At 46.9% G+C, this 19776-nt stretch overlaps 1 protein-coding gene across 1 annotated transcript; it reads right to left on the minus strand.

The window, feature by feature from the left end:
• Window positions 1-4303: 4303 nt before the first annotated feature.
• On the minus strand, window positions 4304-11344 carry LOC307204995 (uncharacterized protein). The gene is made up of 3 exons (XM_079957251.1): window positions 10993-11344; window positions 8382-8564; window positions 4304-4663 (listed from the first exon to the last, which is right to left on the minus strand). Exons 1-3 carry the CDS (start codon window positions 11317-11319, stop codon window positions 4550-4552), a joined length of 624 nt encoding a protein of 207 aa, XP_079813377.1. The 5' UTR covers window positions 11320-11344; the 3' UTR covers window positions 4304-4549.
• Window positions 11345-19776: the final 8432 nt, after the last annotated feature.

A 19776-nucleotide genomic window follows, 5' to 3' on the forward strand; every position in this document is an offset into this window, starting at 1 on the left:
CTCCCCTCGCTTCATCCCTCAACCCTGTGTCCTCTTCCTAGCCAGCTCCCTGGCCCCCCAGTCCCCTGCCTCTGGCCACACAGCTCCTGCCAAGGTCAGCTACTGCCATAAGTGCAAAACACAGGGGAAGTCAAGCACTATTAAAAAAAGACCATGGAAGAATATCAACAACCTAGTCACCGGAATGGAAATGAGGTTGGTGATAACAATGTTGTTTTTATAGACTTTTAAACAATTGATAGAAAGGTCCCATTCTGAAAGGGTAAGTTTATCAGGGTTTTAGTTGGCAAGGACTTTGTACAGGGCGTTATTTAAATGCTTCAGAAGTACCTGCTTAGCAAACAACTCAGGGACCAGGTGAGAGCTCAGGTGATCTCGAGAGATGGGCCAGCTTTGGATTGTTATTTTTTAATGTCCCAATAAACTAATAATATTGGCACCTTTTGGTTTCATTTGAGCTCTTGAAAAGGTGATTGCTTTATTAAGTGGCAGCTTCGCTGAGATGGCAGATCTGTAAACTGGACCTCACCTTTCATCATCCACCTGATTTCATCTCTCTGTGGGGCTTGGGGAAAGTGCATCAAACTTCATTTTGAATCCTCACCAATTCTCAACCATGAACCTCACTGGCTGACCTTGGGCCAGTCACTTTCTCTAAGCCTAACCTACTTGCAAGGTTGTCGTTGTGGAGATTAAATGAGGAGGGGGAGAATCATGCAACTCACTTAAATGAGTTTAAATGAGGAGGGGGAGAATCATGCCACTGTATTCTGCTCTGGTCAGACCTCACCTGGAGTACTGTGTCCAGTTCTGGGCACCACAGTTCAAGAAGGACACTGAGAAACTGGAACGTGTCCAGAGGAGGGCAACCAAAATGGTCAAAGGCCTGGAAATGATGCCTTATGAGGAACGGCTAAGGGAGCTGGGCATGTTTAGCCTGGAGAAGAGGAGGTTAAGGGGTGATATGATAGCCATGTTCAAATATATAAAAGGATGTCACATAGAGGAGGGAGAAAGGTTGTTTTCTGCTGCTCCAGAGAAGCGGACACGGAGCAATGGTTCCAAACTACAAGAAAGAAGATTCCACCTAAACATTAGGAAGAACTTCCTGACAGTAAGAGGTGTTCGACAGTGGAATTTGCTGCCAAGGAGTGTGGTAGAGTCTCCTTCTTTGGAGGTCTTTAAGCAGAGGCTTGACAACCATATGTCAGGAGTGCTCTGATGGTGTTTCCTGCTTGGCAGGGGGTTGGACTCGATGGCCCTTGTGGTCTCTTCCAACTCTATGATTCTATGATTCTATGACTTGGAGATCTTTAGAGGAAAAGGTGTGATATAAACAATAGGTAAATAAAGTTGTGCAAATATGTTCTAACAGGCGTAACCACAGATTGCCAATAAGGCGAGATAACAGCTAGATATGGTGATTTTTAAAAGGGCAAACCTGTTGCAATCTTCTTGTAACTTCCAGTCTCTTTGAGGGAAAGACCCATGGCCTTGCTGTGTGCCAACTTCTGTGTAAATATTTTGCACTTTGCGCAAAGTTCAGACCACCCATGGCATTGATGGGCAACGTGACTCTCCTGATATGCGCATATCAGAAAATAAAGTGAGATCGCTGGGATACGTTTCAGATGATGGCTTCCTTCCAAGTCTATGACTTTTTGATCATCTTGTGGTCTGATACCCACAATAGGCATAAAAGGTAAAGGTAAAGGGACCCCTGACCATTAGGTCCAGTCATGACTGACTCTGGGATTGTGGCGCTCATCTCGCTTTATTGGCCGAGGGAGCCGGCGTACAGCTTCTGGGTTATGTGGCCAGCATGACTAAGCTGCTTTTGGCGAACCAGAGCAGTGCACGGAAACGATGTTTACCTTCCCACCGGAGTGGTACCTATTTATCTACTTGCACTTTGATGTGCTTTTGAACTGCTAGGTGGGCAGGAGCTGGGACCAAGCAACGGGAGCTCACCCCGTCACGGGGATTCAAACCGCCGACCTTCTGATCAGCAAGTCCTAGGCTCTGTGGTTTAACCTACAGTGCCACCCGCGTCCCCTTCAATAGGCATAAGTCTACTTAAAAGAGATGGTTCATCTAGGAATCTCAGAAAGACTACCTCTGGACCTGGAGGTTCCATAAGAAGAGCCCTGCTGGATCAGGCCAATGGCCCTATTGCAGCATCACAGTGGCCGACCAGATGCTGGTGGGAAAACAGAAAGTAGGACCTGAACACAAGATCCCTCTCCCCTCCTGTGACTTCTAGAAACTGGGATTCAGAAGAATTGCTGCCTCTGACTGTGGAGGCAGAGCCGAGCCATCATGACTAGTAGCCATCAATAACCCTCTCCTCCATGAATTGGTCCAGTGCTCCAAGTGGTGGCCATCACTGCCTCCTGTGGCAGTGAGTTCCATAGTTTAATTTCAGTGGGTCTTTGCTGGGGAAGCAGAAGTTGAATACAAGCCAAAGTGGGGCACCTGAACACTGCACCTTCTTTTTCTTGTTAGTCTTTCAAAACGTCTCACTTTTATGCTCAAAGCCTCATGAGCTCACAATGAAATTAATTCTGTGTTGCATGAAACGAGAGGCCTTAAGGAAGGATAGTGGAGAAATTTGGTTCAGCTCACATTTTAATGCAAACCTGCTTAATTCACACTTCCTGAAGCAGGACATGACGTCCCCAAAAGACAACCATTTTGAAATTCATACTTCTCCAAATTTTGCAATGCAGCTTTCTAATAAAAAATATGTAGGAAAAGGTATGTGCTTAGAAGAAAGTGGGCATGATAAGGCATAAAGGTAAAGGTAAAGGGACCCCTGACCATTAGGTCCAGTCATGCCCAACTCTGGGGTTGCGGCGCTCATCTTGCTTCATTGGCTGGGGGAGCCGGTGTACAGCTTCTGGGTCATGACTAAGCCGCTTTTGGCGAACCAGAGCAGCGCACGGAAACGCCGTTTACCTTCCCGCTGGAGCGGTACCTATTTATCTACTTGCACTTTGACCTTCTGATCGGCAAGTCCTAGGCTCTGTGGCTTAACTCTATCCAAGTGATACCCCCTTCCTTCCTTCCTTCCTTCCTTCCTTCCTTCCTTCCTTCCTTCCCAGCTGCTTAAAGCAGTTAATATTTCCTTCCTTGTGGCACATGGGGGTGGAGGAAGCTATTTTAAGATGCTCCCAGGAAGTGGCTGCAGGTCATAACAAGCTGCCCCTACCTGGGAAACTGCATGGGGAACAAGATGGCTGCCCCTGTCCAATGTCCTTGTAAGGATATGAGGGAGATTGTGAGAGATAGAGATGGCTGCCCCCTGCCCTGATACAGCCTTCAGACAGCCCTTCTTTTCTCTGTACGATTTCCCAGGAAGGGGCTGCACATTATAAAACAGCAGTATGTTATTGTTGTTGTTCATCTATGAGGGAGGTATCAGCTGCTCTAAGCAGGCCGTAAAATGTGAAAAAAGAGCAGCCCTCAGCCAACCTTGTAAGTACAGAACAGATCTTGCATGGGTCAGTTTGCGGGTTACTCAGCTTAATCCACAAATCCACGTTCTGGGCAGTGCATGGGGTTGGTGTCTGTGTGTGAATGCGATGGGCACATTCACTCCAGACTGTGGACAAAACCAGAATCCTCCCTACAGTGGATGCTTGCCTGCCCCACCCCACTTGTGTGGGCATCCTTTTGGGGCATCTGGTTGGCCCCTATAAGAACATGATGCTGCACTACGTGTGCCCCCTTTGGCCTGATCCAGCAGGCACTTCTTATGTCCTTATGCATCTCCCCCAGCTTCTCTTTCCTCCCTTCAGCTACACCGTCATGATGACTTTCAGTTCATCCACTGGGTCCAGGTCTGGTCAATGCCAAAAACAGGGCAGAGGCACCGGAAGAACTTCCACAGCTGCCCATGTGGCAGAGCCAGGCTGCTCCACTTGTGACACCTTTGGCAGAATATTTCGCCATGTTGGGACTGTCCCACTTCAGCATCCCACCCAGTGGTCCTGCCTTGGAAAAGTCCCCTGTGCCGACAGCCCCTTGCACATATGAAATCTATCATGTCGGGGAGGTGGAGTTGAAGAGGTTTTTTATTTCCTCTGCCCTCATCAGCTTCCTTCCTTTTAGAGGGGGAAATATTCAATGGTCCGATTTCTCCACACTGATTCTGCTGATTGTGTGGCAGGGCTCCTAGCTACCATGAAGGGAGATTTCTTAGCTGTGATTATAGAGGGGCATCCCTTCCAACTCTACGATTCCATGAAGACACAGGTGTTTAAACTGGATAAACAGACAGAGCTGTCAAGTCACATGGCAATGCTTGTGCAAGTTAATTTTATTCTCCTATTTCAGAACAGTGGAAAACAGAGGCGGGGGGGGGGGAGAGATCTATCAGAGTGTCTACGGAGAGGAGGGGACTGCGCTGGACTTGGACACCAGGTTTGCTTCTAAGTGATTATGTTGCAGCCGTGGAAGGAAAGGAGTGGACCAATCGGGGGGGGGATTTCTCCTTCCCCCACCCCACAATTGGCTGGCGGCAGCATCTGGGAAGGAGGCAGAGGCTTCAATCTTCACTTTCTTCAACAATTTTCACATCTCTGCAGCGATGACCAACGACATGGTGTCGTCTCCCTTCGCCTTGTCCTCCAAGATACATTGAAAACGTGCATTTCTGGATCTGAAAGCAGAAGGAGAAGAAGGCAGAAATGAAAGGAAGAAAGATGTCAGTCCGGGAGGGCCTGTTTTTATTCATTTCAATATGTCTCCACTCTTCTCTTAAAGACAAGCCCTATCAGGGCTCTCCCTGAGAACATGGCAGAAAGGGTTGCCTAGATTTGGGCTCCCTTGGGAGATGGAGGACTCCCCTTCGTTGGAGTTTTGAAAGCAGAGGTCAGATGGCCACTTGTCAGGGATTCTTCAGTTGTGATTCCTGCATTGCAGGGAGTTGGACTAGATGACCCTTGGGGAACCCTTCCAACTCTATGATTCATGACTACACACAGCAAACACACGCAGGGATCCTGGGTGCAGCATTTGGCACCTGGGAAATGTGTACTCTGGTTTTTAAAAGAAGCGTTCTGGCTTATATACGTTTAAGAGTTGCAAAAAGCAAACATATGAAACAAACCCAGCAGTGTGAATATTTGCAGAGCAATGGCCGGTTGAGTCCCAGGAATCAGAGGGAGGAGAGGACATCATTCTCCAGCCATGGCTCAAGGGTCCTTAATCCTCTCAACAAATAGTCGGATCAATAAAGCTGACCTGGGCCAGCCTTAACATTAGGCAGAGGGAGCTGGGCTCCAGCAACAGCTGATTTTTTCAGTGCAACCATTGAGTAGCATTTGGTCAGTTATAATTTGGTATTAAGCAGAGTGTTTGCCACCAGGAAGAGGTGCTTTGGGGGAGTTTCCAGTCTCAGATTTTCAAAAAATCTCAGCCTAGCCTTCCTCGCAAGGTTGTTGTGAAAATAAAATGAGGAGCAGCAGAACCACATATGCCACTTGCAGCTGCTTGGAGGAAAGGGTGGGATAAAGAATGCAATGAATGTAATATTTAAAAACTAAAAACAACAAAATAGGGCAGGGGGAGTGGAAACTTGCCACATGCCAGACCATTTCAGCCTATATAAGGCTTCAGCTGGTTCATGGAGGAGAAGGCTACTGATAGCTACTAGCCAGAATGGCTCTGCCCTGCCTCTATGGTGGGAGGCAGCAATGCTTCTGAATACCGGATGCTGGAATTTGCTCTTGTCTTGCTTGTGGGTTTCCCTTTGGGGAATCTGGTTGGCCTCTGTGAGAACAGGATGCTGGACTAGGTGGGCCACTGGCCTGATTCAGCAGGCTCTACTGCATGGGTAGGCAAACTAAGGCCCAGGGGCCGGATCTGGCCCAATCGCCTTCCAAATCTGGCCCATGGACAGTCCAGGAATCAGGGTGTTTTTACATGAGTAGAAAGTATCCTTTTATTTAAAATACATCTCTGGGTTACTGTATTTGTGGGGCCTGCCTGGTGTTTTTGCATGAGTAAAAGGACCCTCGTACCGCCTCCCTTGGTGTGTCCCACAGAGGAACTTACGGTCTTCAAATAAAAACATCCTGAAGGTCCCAGGCCTCAGAGAGGTTAGGCTGGCCTCAACTAGAGCCAGGGCTCTTTCAGCTGCGGTTCCAGTCTGGTGGAACGCTCTGTCACAATAGACTAGGGCCCTGCGGGACTTGACATCTTTCCGCAGGGCCTGCAAGACAGAGCTGTTCCACCAGGCTTTTGGTCAGGGCGCAGCCTGACTCCCTCCTTTGGCAATTTCCACAGAATTTTAGCTTAATGGTTGCCAACAATTTGATTTTAATTAATTTTTATAATGAAATGTTTTTAGAATCTTGTACTATTTTTATTGTTGTTAGCCGCTCTGAGCCCGGCTTCGGCTGGGGAGGGCGGGATATAAATAAAATTTATTATTATTATTATTGAGTAGAATGTGTGCTTTTATTTAAAATGCATCTCTGGGTTATTTGTGGGGCATAGGAATTCATTCATTCATTTTTCCCCAAATATAGTCCGGCCCCCACAAGGTCTGAGGGACAGTGGACTGGCCCCCTGCTGAAAAAGTTTGCTGACCCCTGCTCTACTGCCGGCAAAGGTTAACATCTTTATTGTGAAAACAAAATAATTTTTTTTCCTTCCAGTAGCACCTTAAAGACCAACTAAGTTAGTACTTGGTATGAGCTTTCGTGTGCATGCACACTTCTTCAGATCTTTATTGTGCTTCCCTTAGCCTCTCGGACCTGTCCAGGGTCCTGAATCATAGCTGATCTGTGACTGTACCCTGCTGGGCATTCCTGGCAATCAACTGCCTGCAGAGGCAGAAAAAATAACGGTCTCTGGGAACTCCAAAACCTGATGAAGAAGCCTCATCCCAACTTAGTAGCCATTAGCTACAATGGCTGTTTTCCCTGCTCTGTACATCGGCTGCTGGGAACCATAAGTGGGACAGTGCTGTGGTGCTCAGGTCTTCCTGCCTTGTCGGCTTCCCAGAAGAAACATCCAGTAGGCCACTGTAGGAATAGGCTGCTGGCCTAGATGGGGCCCCTTTGGCAGAGCAAAACCACTGTGACTAGTAGCCACTGACAGCCTGTTCCTCCACAAATTCGTCTAATCCTCTTTTATAGCCTTCCAAGATGGTGGCCATCATTGAGACTAATGTGGGAGGGAGTTCCCCAGTTTAACAAGTGTTTTCTTCTCTCTGTCCCAAATCTTTCAACGTTCAGCTTCATGGGATGTCCATGAGTTCTAGTGTTAGGAGAGAGGGAGAGAAGCTTTTTTCTTCCCCCAGAGAATTCTGGGAATTGTAGTTTCCTTTTCACAGAGGCACCCATTTCCAGCACCCTTAAGGAACTACAGTTCCTGGGACACTTGGGGGAGGGGAGGGCAAGTTGTGCTCTTTCAATGTGCATCAAATATGCTTCGAATAAACAGTGGTGCCTCAGGTTAAGAACTTAATTCGTTCCGGAGGTCCATTCTTAACCTGAAACTGTTCTTAACCTGAGGTACCACTTTAGCTAATGGGGCCTCCCGCTGCCACCGTGCAATTTCTGTTCTCATCCTGAGGCAAAGTTCTTAACCTGAGGTACTATTTCTGGGTTAGCAGAGTCTGTAACCTGAAGCATATGTAACCCAAGGTACCACTGTACAGAGTGCCTCTGCCCAAAATCGAGTCAAAGTCTCCACATAACTTCAATGAAACATAGAACAGGGAAAGAGACTCTGTGTTTTGAAGTTCGCAAGGAATCATGGTCCGCCTCCCCTGACTTTGTGGGCTGGTTTCATTGGCATTGTTTAGAGCTTGCCAGATGGTTGTCCTTCAAAACCATGGATGGTGGAGTGGAAACGCTGTGGTGGAAATGGAAACTTATACAGCAATGCAATCTGGACAGGCAATGGATATGGGGAAAGGGGAAGGATAGATCCAGACTTTACACACAAGCAAGATTAAGAGAAAGAAATAGTAGAGAAACAACAAGTAATGATTTAAGGTGGGGATGGCAAAGGGTTGGGTAACCTCATTTGTTGTTTTTTGTTTTTGTTTTTAAGGGAATAAGAAAATATACAAGCTGGAATGGATAAATAGACAGCTGAGAGAAAGGAGGGAAATTAAATTTTAAAATGTGGAATTTAATGTTAAATATAAGTAATGGAATGTGAATTGGAAAGAAATATGCAATATAAAGCAGTAAATAGGGGAAAGAAGGGACACATCTACGAAGAAGAGTGGGAAGGCAGTGGAAAAATTGCATTACATTTGATGTCATTTAACACTGACATGTTAAAAACTTGGAAAACTAATAAAAATTATTCGAAAGAAAAGAGAAAGAAATGCGGAACAAAACTGGTTGTTCTCTCACCTCCTCATCTTCATCAGACAGAGGATGGCAGTCCGACAGATCTTCTGCTGACGACGACTCACCCATGTAGTCATAATGTCTGATGCGGCCGCGTGGCGACGGTCTAAGAAGCTCCTCGTCATCCCTCGTGCAATTGGTCTTCACCATATACACTGTGAATTCCATTATGAACCCGTCGGCGTCCTGAAGCCAAGAAGGAGAGACATTTCATTATTACTTTTTTAAAATTCTTCTTTATTGATTTAAAATATCATCTTACATATGTATTACAGTTACATCAAAATTAAACATATAATAGAATTAAAAAGATAATAGAAAAAAGATAAATAAAATAAAAATAAAAAGCAAAAAAGAGTTAACAATCAGAAATAAATATTGGTTAGAACATCCTGTCTTTTCTAATAAAGTCTTCTGAAAGAAACTTCCAGTCGTTCTCGTTGTACTTTTTTCTATTGTCTTAATTTTATCGCACAGTTTGTTTTGTAACTTTTCCTGTATATTCATCCAGTATATTTATTCCATTTGTTTATTATAGACAAGTATCATTCAGTTCTGCTAGGATAATGTCATTATTCCAATATAATCTTATATATTCTTTGAATAGTCTCCATTCTCTGAATATTTTTTGATTTGGGGCTCCTCTGACTTTTCCAGTCAGCTTTGCTAATTGAAAGTACTCTTTGTTGTTTAGTCGTTTAGTCGTGTCCGACTCTTTGTGACCCCATGGACCAAAGCACGCCAGGCACTTCTGTCCTCCACTGCCTCCCGCAGTTTGATCAAACTCATGCTGGTAACTTCAAGAACACCATCCAACCATCTCATCCTCTGTCGTCCCCTTCTCCTTGTGTGAAAGTACTCTACTCTAGCATGAGTGATTGCCAGTCTATTATTGTAGGTGTTGTTTCACATTTCCAACTTCCAAGAAAGGGAGACATTTCAAGCCTTCCTGTTCTCAGTGTGAAATGTTGCATTAAGCCAGGGCTAGTTCAACCGAATCCCAGTAGCTGTTTCAAAGGTGAGGGCCCAAGCCTGAGAACATACATAATTAAGGAAGGGCTCCTCAAAGCACATGAAAAGCTTTTCTTTTGCCTTAATGTTGTCTCACCCAGCTCTTCACAACAGCCTTCACCTTTCAGCCTGTGGCTTATGGGGGCCAGGTCAGAAGATGTAGGTTCTCAGGCATGGTCCCCTCAGGAGGCCCTTCCCTTTTAGAAACTGGGAGCAAGGCCTTCCCCCTCCCCATCCCACCCCCACTTCCTGGGCCTGTTCCTCCGTGGCCCACCAGCCTAGTGGGTAGAGGCAGGAGAGATTTTTGCACAAGTCCCTCAAATCCTATGGAGAGAAAGCCAAAAGCTGAAGGTTGCAATTTAGAAAAACAAAACAAAAAACTCACTTGATGTTCTCAGATGGCGGGGGATGGGGGATGACTCCTGGAGCTGCCCAGTCATGGTTCTCTATTATTAAGCCCACCCATGAAATTGCAGTTCCCTTTCCACAGAATTGGGACCATTGCACCATCTATCTATCTATCTATCTATCTATCTATCTATCTATCTATCTATCATCTATCTATCTATCATCTACTATATCTATCTACCATCTGATATGTTTCATTTGCACAAAAGTAATATTTTATTTTTTTTAAATCACTCCAAATACCTGTAAAAATATTTCTAAAACTACTGTTGTTGGGGTTTTTTTGTTTTGTTTTTTGTTAATTGGTATTTGAGCAAGCAGAGGGAGGAGACCAAGGCAGGGCGGGTGCATCAGGACTAGAGAGAGACCTACCAAGGAATCAAAAAAGAGGAGTGGGGAATATCAGTGGCCCTCGAGATGTTTTTGGACACCAGCAGATTCAGTAGCCAGAATGGCTAATGGTCATCAATGCTGGGCATTTAGCAACATCTGCAGATGTTCTGAGACTGGGAGCTGAAGGGAACCCCATGAACCCCAGAACATATACAAGTCAGACCAGCTGTATTCCCAGCTGAAGGTAGCCTCGGTGGCTGGAAGTGCCTTTTACCAGCTGTGACTGTGGTCCAGCTACAACCATTTCTGGACCAGGAAAGCCTGACAGTAGTTCGTGCACTGGTGACTTCGAGACTGGATTACTGCAATGCACTCTGTGTGGGGCTCCTCTTTCACTTGATCCAGAAGTTGCAGTTAGCGCAGAATACTGCAGCACGATTGCTGACACGAGTGAGGCCCTGTCACCACAACACTGGTGCTCAGATATTTGCACTAGTTGCTGATTTCTCTACTGTTAATGGTGTGACTGGGGTCAGTTTACTTGCGAGATCGCCTTACCCCATATGTGCCCGCTTGGCTGCTTCAGTTGGTACCACATAGTGCTCATTCCCCATCTGTAAGAATGAGTGGCAGCACCTACACTATGGAACTCCCTGCCTATTAATCTCAAGCTGCATTCTCTTTGCGGCATTCTTTCTGGCGCATGCTAAAAGCCTTTTTTGTTTAGGCAAGCCTGTCCAGATATAGAACATTGATGTGTATTTTAATCTGGACAAACTTTTTTTTTTTTGCGGGAAGGCAAGAAGAAAGAGCCCACACACACACCCCTCCCTGGGGCTTCCCAGCCACCTGCTCCTCTTACCTTGATTTTAAACTCTGCATCCTCATATAGCTTATAGAAATGTTTGGGGTTCTGTGCATTAAAGTAATCTGTAATCTTTCTCTTGAAGTAATCCCTGAGAAAGTGAGAATGCTCTTCATCTTTCAACGTAAGCCGATCGTGTTTCGCCCTTTCCTCGTACTCTTCCTCCGACGTGAGCGGCCGTGCTGCTGCCCCTCGACAACAGTGCCACTGTCTTCCCTCCCCTGATTCCGGCTGATTCTCTTCTTCCTGTGCCCCCCATGCCGGCTGACCCAAGAGCAGGACTCCCAAGAGGAGCAGCGGCAAACACAGCCAGGATCTGGTCATTGTGGCAAGGAAAGGCTGGGAACTCAGAGGCTACCCGGCTGAAGGCAAGGAGCCTACAGATATAAGGATGGAGGAGGCTCCGCCCCCTAGTGGCTCCGCCCACCCCAACTGGAAGGACCCCGCCTCCTCCAAGACACATCTGCCAGATCAGTGACAAGAAAAGTGAGTTGAGTCTGAGAAGCCAGCACAGGCTTCTGACCTCAGCCCCAGCCTCTGGGAGGTCCCTTTCGCTCCTCTGATTCAAATACCTCTCATAACAAGCTACTGTCTACTAATCAAAACAGGCGCTAGGAGATTTATTTCTTTGGCCCTCTGTTCTCCCCAGTGAGCCCTCCGGGATGCTACAGTCTACTTCCTTGGGATGCCGTGAGGCGAGAGGGCATCCCAAGGATGAACACCCAGAAGAGGGTCTTGAAGCTGGATTTTTATTTTATTTTATTTTGAATATTTCATTCTTTTCACCAGTGCTTTTTTCTGGGGAGGACGCAGGGGTAAACATTTTATGAATCTTTGTACTTTTGTCCATTTACTGTATTTATTTTTCCTGATTTGTACTATAAAATGGTGATTTTCTGGAGTCAAAATGAGAGCACCCCTAAACATGTTTTAAAAAGAAAAAAAAGCACTGGTTTTCACTGACTTCTACAAGGAGGAACAGTCAATACTCAACAATAGACAACAGATGTCTATTTAATTACATTTAACTTTTAAGTCATTTCTGTTTTTAAACTAAGGTACCATTTCACAAATCGCCGTGTATCCTTGGAGGCCTATTACCATGCTCTATCAAGGTTGCATAGGCTATAAAACTATGCCAGGTAGATCAAAAAGTAGTGGGGGTTTTACGTCTTGGTCACTTGTTGTCAGTTTGTTCATTAACATCAAGTGCCAGAGTTGTTTTATCCAGATCTCAGACAGTCTTCAATCTTAAATTAACTTTTTGCAGTAATTTGTGCGTGTTTTTTTAGCCCTCATGAAAATTATTCAGTATTTTTGCATGAATTTCTCTTAATAAATGCATTTTTGTCTGCAGTCAGGGCCAGGGAATAGGGAGAAATGGGATGGGCTGTGCATTTAAAAGCCAGACTGATCAAACCCACAAATATAATATCAGCCTTCAAATCTCTTGCCTGTGACTCTGATATCTTTCAACCTGAAGTTTTGGAAACCTCTGATTCCAGTGATGCCCAAGTGCCTTTTGCCAACAGCTGCAGAGACCACCAAATGAGCCGCAAAACACGGGCATTGACCCCCTCTGTCTTCAAGGAAACTGACACAGAATCAAACAATTGTAGAGTTGGAAGGGAACCCAAAAATTCATATGGCCCAGCCCCATGCTGGATGGCAGAGTATTCTTTTTCCTGAGGAAAGAGGGCCCAGCTCCCTAAGGACAGGGAACCCAGAGGTGCAAATCTGAGTTGAGGCTTAGCTTGAAAGTCAGTGCCCAGCAATGTGGCACTGTATTAGCGAGCACTGTGGAGCTTGTGCATATTCTTTCAGACAGCCTTGGCATTTACAAGATGGCTCAAAACTCACCACTGTTCCCAGTGGCGTAGCGTGGGTTGTCAGCACCCGGGGCAAGGCAAGTAATTTGCGCCCCCTAACCCATGGATTTGCGCCCCCTAACCCGTGGATTTGCGCCCCCTAACCCTAACCCCCAGATGTTGCGCCCGGTGCAGCCGGCCCCCCCTGCACCCCCCACGCTACGCCACTGGGTGTTCCTCCTCATTAAAGGAAACGATTTGGGGCCATGTTGGCAGAATCTGGACACACAAAGGTCTCCTCTCCCCTCTTCCCACCTTTCCAAGATTAGGGTGAAGACCTCTTGGGTCCTCCTCAAACTGACACCCTCCACACAGCATCACACACACTCCCACAAACTGGTTACCCTCACGGTCATTTATAGAGTGACAATTCTGTTGCAAGTGATAAAACCTGGTAGCAGAAACTGAAGTGATTTCGAAGTGGTTGTTGTTGTTTATTGAATTTATATAACTCCCTATTCCTGGGAGTCTCAGGGCGGTTCACAGAATAAAATCAAGATATAAAATCACAAAATACATAATAAAAAATAAAAACAACAACCCAATAGCCCCCCCCCCCAACAACACAATTTAAAAGGGCATAGGATGTAAATTGGATCAACCGAAGTCCTGGTTTAAAAGGAACGTTTTTGCTTGGCACCTAAAGGTGTATAATGAATGCACCAGGCGAACATCCCTGGGGAGAGCATTCCACAGATGGGCAGCGGCGGAGCAAGCTGATCGGGCGCCTGGGGTGGCGCATGTGCCCTGCACCCAGGGGCAGGGCCAGCTGGGGCAGGACACTCTATGGGGCCTCCAGAGTCTGCCTGCCTCCTCCCACTCAGTCGCCCTACAGCCGCCGTTTGGCAGACCATTTGGGCAGTGTGGAGCCTCCAGGCGCCCAAGCCACCACGTCACTCCCAGGAGAGACGTGTGGCTCGGGTGCGCTGCAGGCCCCGCTGTGAGTGCCGCTTAGCATTTTGTCAGCCCCTTCAGTGGTGACACCTGGGGCGGCCCGCTCCCACCGCACCCCCCTTCATCTGCCCCTGCAGATGGGGAGCCACTGCAGAGAAGGCCCTTTCTCATGTTGCCACCCTCCGGACCTCTCAAGGAGGTAGCACATGAAGGAGGGCCTCAGAAGACGATCTCAGGGTCCAGGTAGGTTCATATGGGAAGAGGTGGTCCTTGAGGTACTGCGGTCCTGAGCCATTTAGGGATGTGTAGATCAGTTGTGGGTGAGACAAGCCAAGAAGATCTGAGTAGTTAAACTTTTGTACAGTGATACCTCGGGTTACAAACACCTCGGGTTACAAACACTTCAGGTTACAGACTCCGCTAACCTGGAAGTAGTACCTCAGGTTAAGAACTTTACCTCAGGATGAGAACAGAAATTGTGCAGCAGCAGTGGGAGGCCTCGTTAGCTAAAGTGGTACCTCAGGTTAAGAACGGTTTCAGGTTAAGAACGGACCTTCGGAACGAATTAAGTTCGTAACCAGAGGTACCACTGTATACAGCCTTGTAGCCGCAGCCTACTGCTAAGTAAAGTTTGTTCCTTCTAATGCAACCACATGGTGAGAGCAGTAGGATAGCTGTAGTTCAAAGTGCCACCAAGACGCCAGAGAAGATTATGGACTCTGATTCGCCTGTGACTGTATCACAGGAGGCGGAGTGACCCGGTACTCTGGATCACTTGTAATCTTGTAGATGCTACCATAATTGCAAATCCTGCATCTAGGTCAGGATAGACTCCAAATCTCATCCCCCCCCCATGTCCTTCCGGCTGAGTAGGTGGGAGTCCAACAACCTCAAAGGGGCGGCCATCACAGCTTCCTTATCCCTTCTCTGAGGACTCCCCCAAACCTCTTATTCTCCTCTCTGTACCCATGGAATCATAGCATTGTAGAGTTGGAAGGGACCTCCAAGGCTCATTGAGTCCAACCCCCTGGAGTGCAGGAATGGAAGCTCAGTTTTTTCTTTAACTTGCCCCTCTGCTGTCCTGCTCCAGGCAGCAACCCCCTCTTCTCCTCTCACTTCATCCCCTCTTCCTAACCAGCTCCCTGGCCAACCCAGTTCCCTGTCTCTGCCCTCACTGCCAAGGTCAGCAAAAGAGAAAACAGCATACGAAGCACGGGGGAAATAAAGCGCTATTTAAAAAAGGAGCAAGGGCATCATATTGCCATTCTCCTGGATGCAATTATGTCACCAGAAACTGTATTATTTCATTGTGCTTCCGGACATCTTACAAGGAACTGCCATTCTGAAAGAGCTCACTCACCAGGGTTTTCTTTGGCAAGGTCCAGCCTGAAGCATTATCCACGTGGAATGATGGTACCCAGTTCTCAAACACCCCATGGGCCAAGAAAAATGTCAGGTGGTGTATGAAAAGAGGCCAGCTTTGGATTATTGCCACAATAAGCCTGACATTTCCGTTGTTTTGATGGAAACGGTTCTAAATGTCACTGAGCAGTGTGACACGGCGCTCCTTGAGCCTTAATTGCAAGATTAGAATGTGATTTGGCCAGGACACACGCTTGGCTTGCAGAATGCCTCACTTTCAGGCATCTCCAGGTGAAAGCAAAGCAAACTTTCCTGAGGCTGATTCTGGAAATGGAATCAGCACGTCACATTAAGATCCTGGGCGCTCGGGGGCCAGAGCTTGCAAACAGGGATAAGGATTGCTGGAGGAGACTAAAAGAGTGAGCTTGTGGCTATTGGAGCCTGAGGGCGTGTGTGGCTGATTGCTCTGTGGGGACACGGGATCTGAAGGGCAGGACTTATAGCTGAGAGGAAGCCAGGCTGAGGGATGTTAGGGACTGGACTGAAGAGGAGGGCTGGGGATCGCCCCCTCCTTCTCCTCTGCTTCCCTTGGAGGAGGAGGGGAAGTGGGGGGTCGCCCCACCTTCTCCAGCAGTTTCAAGAGAAAAGGGAGACAGGTTTGAATTGCAGCAGAACTCAGAATATTATTGGCACAAAAATGGAAGCAAGAAGAATTACCAACAAAAGAAGAACGGCAGATGAAATTGATGGACTATGCAGAATTAGATAAACTAACAGGAAGGATTCGAAACCTACGGGACCAGAGATTCTTAGAAGACTGGAGTAAATATATGAACTATTTGAAAAGTAACTGTAATGAACAGTTTACGCAAGTAGTACTGCAAGAAGTTTTGTAAGGAGAACTATTTGAAATATTGCAAGAAAGGCTATGAGGAGAATTATTAGTTAATGATAATTAAGAGTAATAGAGAAATTAAGAAATGAAGAATAAGTGATAAAAAATGGAAAATCATCAGAGGTGTTGACGGAAGTCTAAAATATTGTATAAGATAAGAAGTTATGTTATATGATTGTTGGAAATGGTATGTTAAAAAAAACCAAAAAATATGTGTGTGTGTGTGTATAGAGAGAGAGACAATTACAGCAAAACTCAGGGCTGCCAAGTTATGAGGTGTTAGGAGAAGGACAAGGAGAGGGAGAACTGCCAGCAGAGACGTCCTTGCAAAGCATGGAAGAGCCACCATCCCCATGTACATGCCGCTCAATTAGAATTCAAGAGCAAAGGGCCCAACAACATTTGACTCCTGAGGCCCCCCATAGAGCCACAGGCTGTTGCTGGGGAAAGAAGGGAAGGAGTTCAGAGTGAGCATCCAGTCCTATGGAGTTAAGGACTGGATTCGTTGTCTTGCACCACGATGACTGAATGAAACCATAAATACGAACTTTCTTGTTTCTCCCTTGATCCTTGATGCTACCGGGAGAGAATTCCCCCAAGCCTGACAAGGGAGGAGTTAGCAACCAGCAGCAGTCAAACTTAGCTCAGTGCAGATCCTGGGAGCTTGCAAACTGGGGCGTTTACGAAGGCGTTTAGTGGGGGAGTTTAAGGGGGAGTTTAAGGGGGAGACCTTCTGTCTCTTGGTGTGCATAGGACCAGAGACATGGAGGGCGAGGGAGCTGGTGCAGTGACCTATAACACCTGTGCCATGTTTGTCATTCTGCCAGAGGACAAGCAACAGGACACTTGTAGCAATGGCAGGCTGGTTGAGGCCCGCCTAGCCACACCTCAAGCAACAGGGCAACATGCAGAGTTTCTTGATAGAGCCGGGTTGGCTGAGACTGAGCACCAAGAGAGATGGGGTGCCTCCAGGGAGGAGAAAGATTGCCCGTTGCAAGAGTCTAACCCCTGGAGGAATGTGGTGCACAGACGTAGGACAGTCACAAACCACACTTTGTCATTGGAGTTGCAAAATTGCTTCCATGCCCTCACCTTAGACACTGATTCTGGGTCAGAGGAGCTAGGACAGCAGTTGCCAACCTCAGAAGACACAAAGGCAGCTGTGAAAGGTACAGTGCACAGTATGATTGTTGCCCCCCTCCAGAGGCGAAAGAGACAGGAGGAGATGGATTCAGAAGGGTCTTTTTCCATTCTTGATCTAACCCCGTCAGATCCAAGGCTACTGACCCGTGGATGAGTATGCTGATAGCGTCCTTGCTGTCTTCTGTGGAGTCGATGTTGGAGAAAGGGAATTGCAGCCTAGAGATGACAAGCTGGGAGGAAGGGGGCGGAGCACGCGTTCTGGGGGCGGGGCGTCCAGCGTGGTGGTGGTGGGCAGCCGCGATGGAACCCCACTGGGATTGCGCTGCCAGGGGCGGTGCGCTCCCCCCGCCCCCTCTTCCTCCGCCAGTGGTCCTGGGGTGCTTTATGCTCCTGTGAGGAGAGGGCGAGAGCCCTTTGCATGCCTCCAAGTGGACTGTGAGAAGGAGTTGTTTTAAATATCCCACATAGAGAAAATACTTTGTAGATAATCCGGATTGTCTGTGGAGCCTGTTGCTTCACCCTTCCAAAACACACCCACACTGAGAGAGAGAGAGAGAGAGAGAGAGAGAGAGAGAGAGAGAGAAATGGTCAATTTCTCTATTTGAGGATGAGAAAGAAGTCTAGACTCACAACTGTTGTTAAAGGTTTAGGCAGGGTGGGTGAGCGGGTGTTAGTCTGGATACCTCTTGTGGATCTCTTCCAAACCTGTGATCCTGTGTGTATGTGAGGCTAGAAGATGAAAGATGAAAGTTTCAGGACAAAGGAAAGGACTTCTTCACTGAGTGCGTCATTTATACAAGTATATAACCTTCATCCCATTTTAGGCTGTACCTCCATGGTGAGAAGCTGAGGCACACAAGTGGAGCACTCAAGTTCTCCTTTGGGCTTCTCAGAGAGTCAGAGTGGTTAGAGTATTGGACTAGGCCCTGGGAGACCAGGGTTCAAATCCCCGCTTGGCTGTGAAGCTCCTGTGGTTTCATTGGGCCAGTGCTTGGGCATGTTTCCTGCCTCAGATATCACAAATCTCTCAACTGACCTCACAGGGTTGTGGGAATTAAAGGTGGAGGCAAAAATCCATGAACGTCTTGAAGAAAAAGGTGGGATATAAATGCAATAGATAGATCAATAGATTCTATAGGAGGAAGTTTCCTGAAACTGCCAGGCAAGTTCCTTTGTCAAGCTAATGACCTACCATCTGCCATGCATATCTTAAGGAGTGAGTTCTGTTGCCATAGAAACAAATAGGTGGGCCTTTCCTGCCTCATTTGGCTGGAGACATCATCCTAGCCATTATCCAGGGGTCAGCAACCTTTTTCAGCAGGGGCTGGTCCACCGTCCCTCAGACCATGTGGTGGGCTGGACTATATTTTTTGGGGGGAAATGAACGAATTCCTATGCCCCACAAATAACCCAGAGATGCATTTTAAATAAAAGCACACATTCTACTCAAGTAAAAACATGCTGATTCCCAGACTGTCCGTGGGCCAGATTGAGAAGGCGATTGGGCCGCATCCGGCCCACAGGTCTTAGGTTGCCTACCCCTGCCATAGTCCAAAAAGAAATTGTGTGTGAGAGAGAGAAAATTTTTGGATGGCACTGGAAGCTGGCTACACAGAGTCTTGGTTCACTCTGTGCTAGACCCAAAGCTGTGACCTGGGGCTCCCCTGGAAACCTAATAGAGAAGTAACATCTGTTGGGGTATTGTGAGCCCCTCCATCCTATGCTCAGGCTGAATATATGTTTAAACTAAACCATATATCCAAAAGACACCCATCTCTTTTGACCTTCATTCCACAGAAACCAAACCCTGGGTAAAGCATCGCTGGAGTCTCTCGTTGCCGGACAATTGGGTTGAGCACAACATTTATTGCAGGGGTGAAAGAGAGGTTGCTAAGAGGGGCACCTTCTGCTTCAAGGTCAAATAAAGTCAGGAGGAGGCCAAAAAAGACCCCGACTCATAAATGAATGTCTGTTACTCACACAACACAGCAGTCAAGTGGTGCAGCTCCTAGAGGACCATACCATGAAGGCAATGGGGGGGGGATGGAGAATTGAGATTGGACCTTTCCATTTCCCCTTATATGAAAAATATCCTTGCACTTAGAAAACTAGCCTGTTGAAGAAGATGGGTTCCGGCAGCCCTCACATTCTGTGTGTTGTATTCAAGCATGCATATCTTTCACCCGAACAGGTAAAGTTCAGCGAGGGTTGCGCTATCCATTTCTGATTATCGTGCTTCTCTATCCAGCCCACCCTCCAGAGCGGCCATGATGGCTTAAGGGGACACTCAGGAGAAAAGCCTGATGAGGAATGATTGAGGGAGTTGGTGGTACGAGAGCCACCTTCAAGTATCTGAAGGGCTGTCAAACAGAATATGAGGCAAGCTCATTTTCTTCTTCTCCAGAGGGGAGGATCTGAAGCAATGGATTTGATTTACAAGAACAGACAACTAAACATTGGAAAGAAATTTCTGATAGTAAGAGCTGTTCGACAGTGGAGCAGACTCCCTCAGAAGGTGGCGGACTCTCCTTTCTTGCATATTTTTAAGCAGAGGTTGGGTGGCCAATAGTCAGGGATTCTTTAGCTGTGATTATTATTATTATTTTGGCCAAATAATAC

This window comes from Podarcis cretensis (assembly GCF_951804945.1).
Source record: "Podarcis cretensis genome assembly, chromosome: 16".
NCBI classification, from domain to species: domain Eukaryota; kingdom Metazoa; phylum Chordata; class Lepidosauria; order Squamata; family Lacertidae; genus Podarcis; species Podarcis cretensis.

Coding starts and splice junctions, on each gene's coding strand:
- LOC307204995 (XM_079957251.1), bottom strand. CDS start 11,319: ATGACCAGATCCTGGCTGTGTTTGCCGCTGCTCCTCTTGGGAGTCCTG. Junction 8,565..10,992: donor ATGCAGAGTTTAAAATCAAG/GTAAGAGGAGCA, acceptor TCTTGGCTTCAG/GACGCCGACGGGTTCATAAT. Junction 4,664..8,381: donor TGTCTGATGAAGATGAGGAG/GTGAGAGAACAA, acceptor TTCTGCTTTCAG/ATCCAGAAATGCACGTTTTC.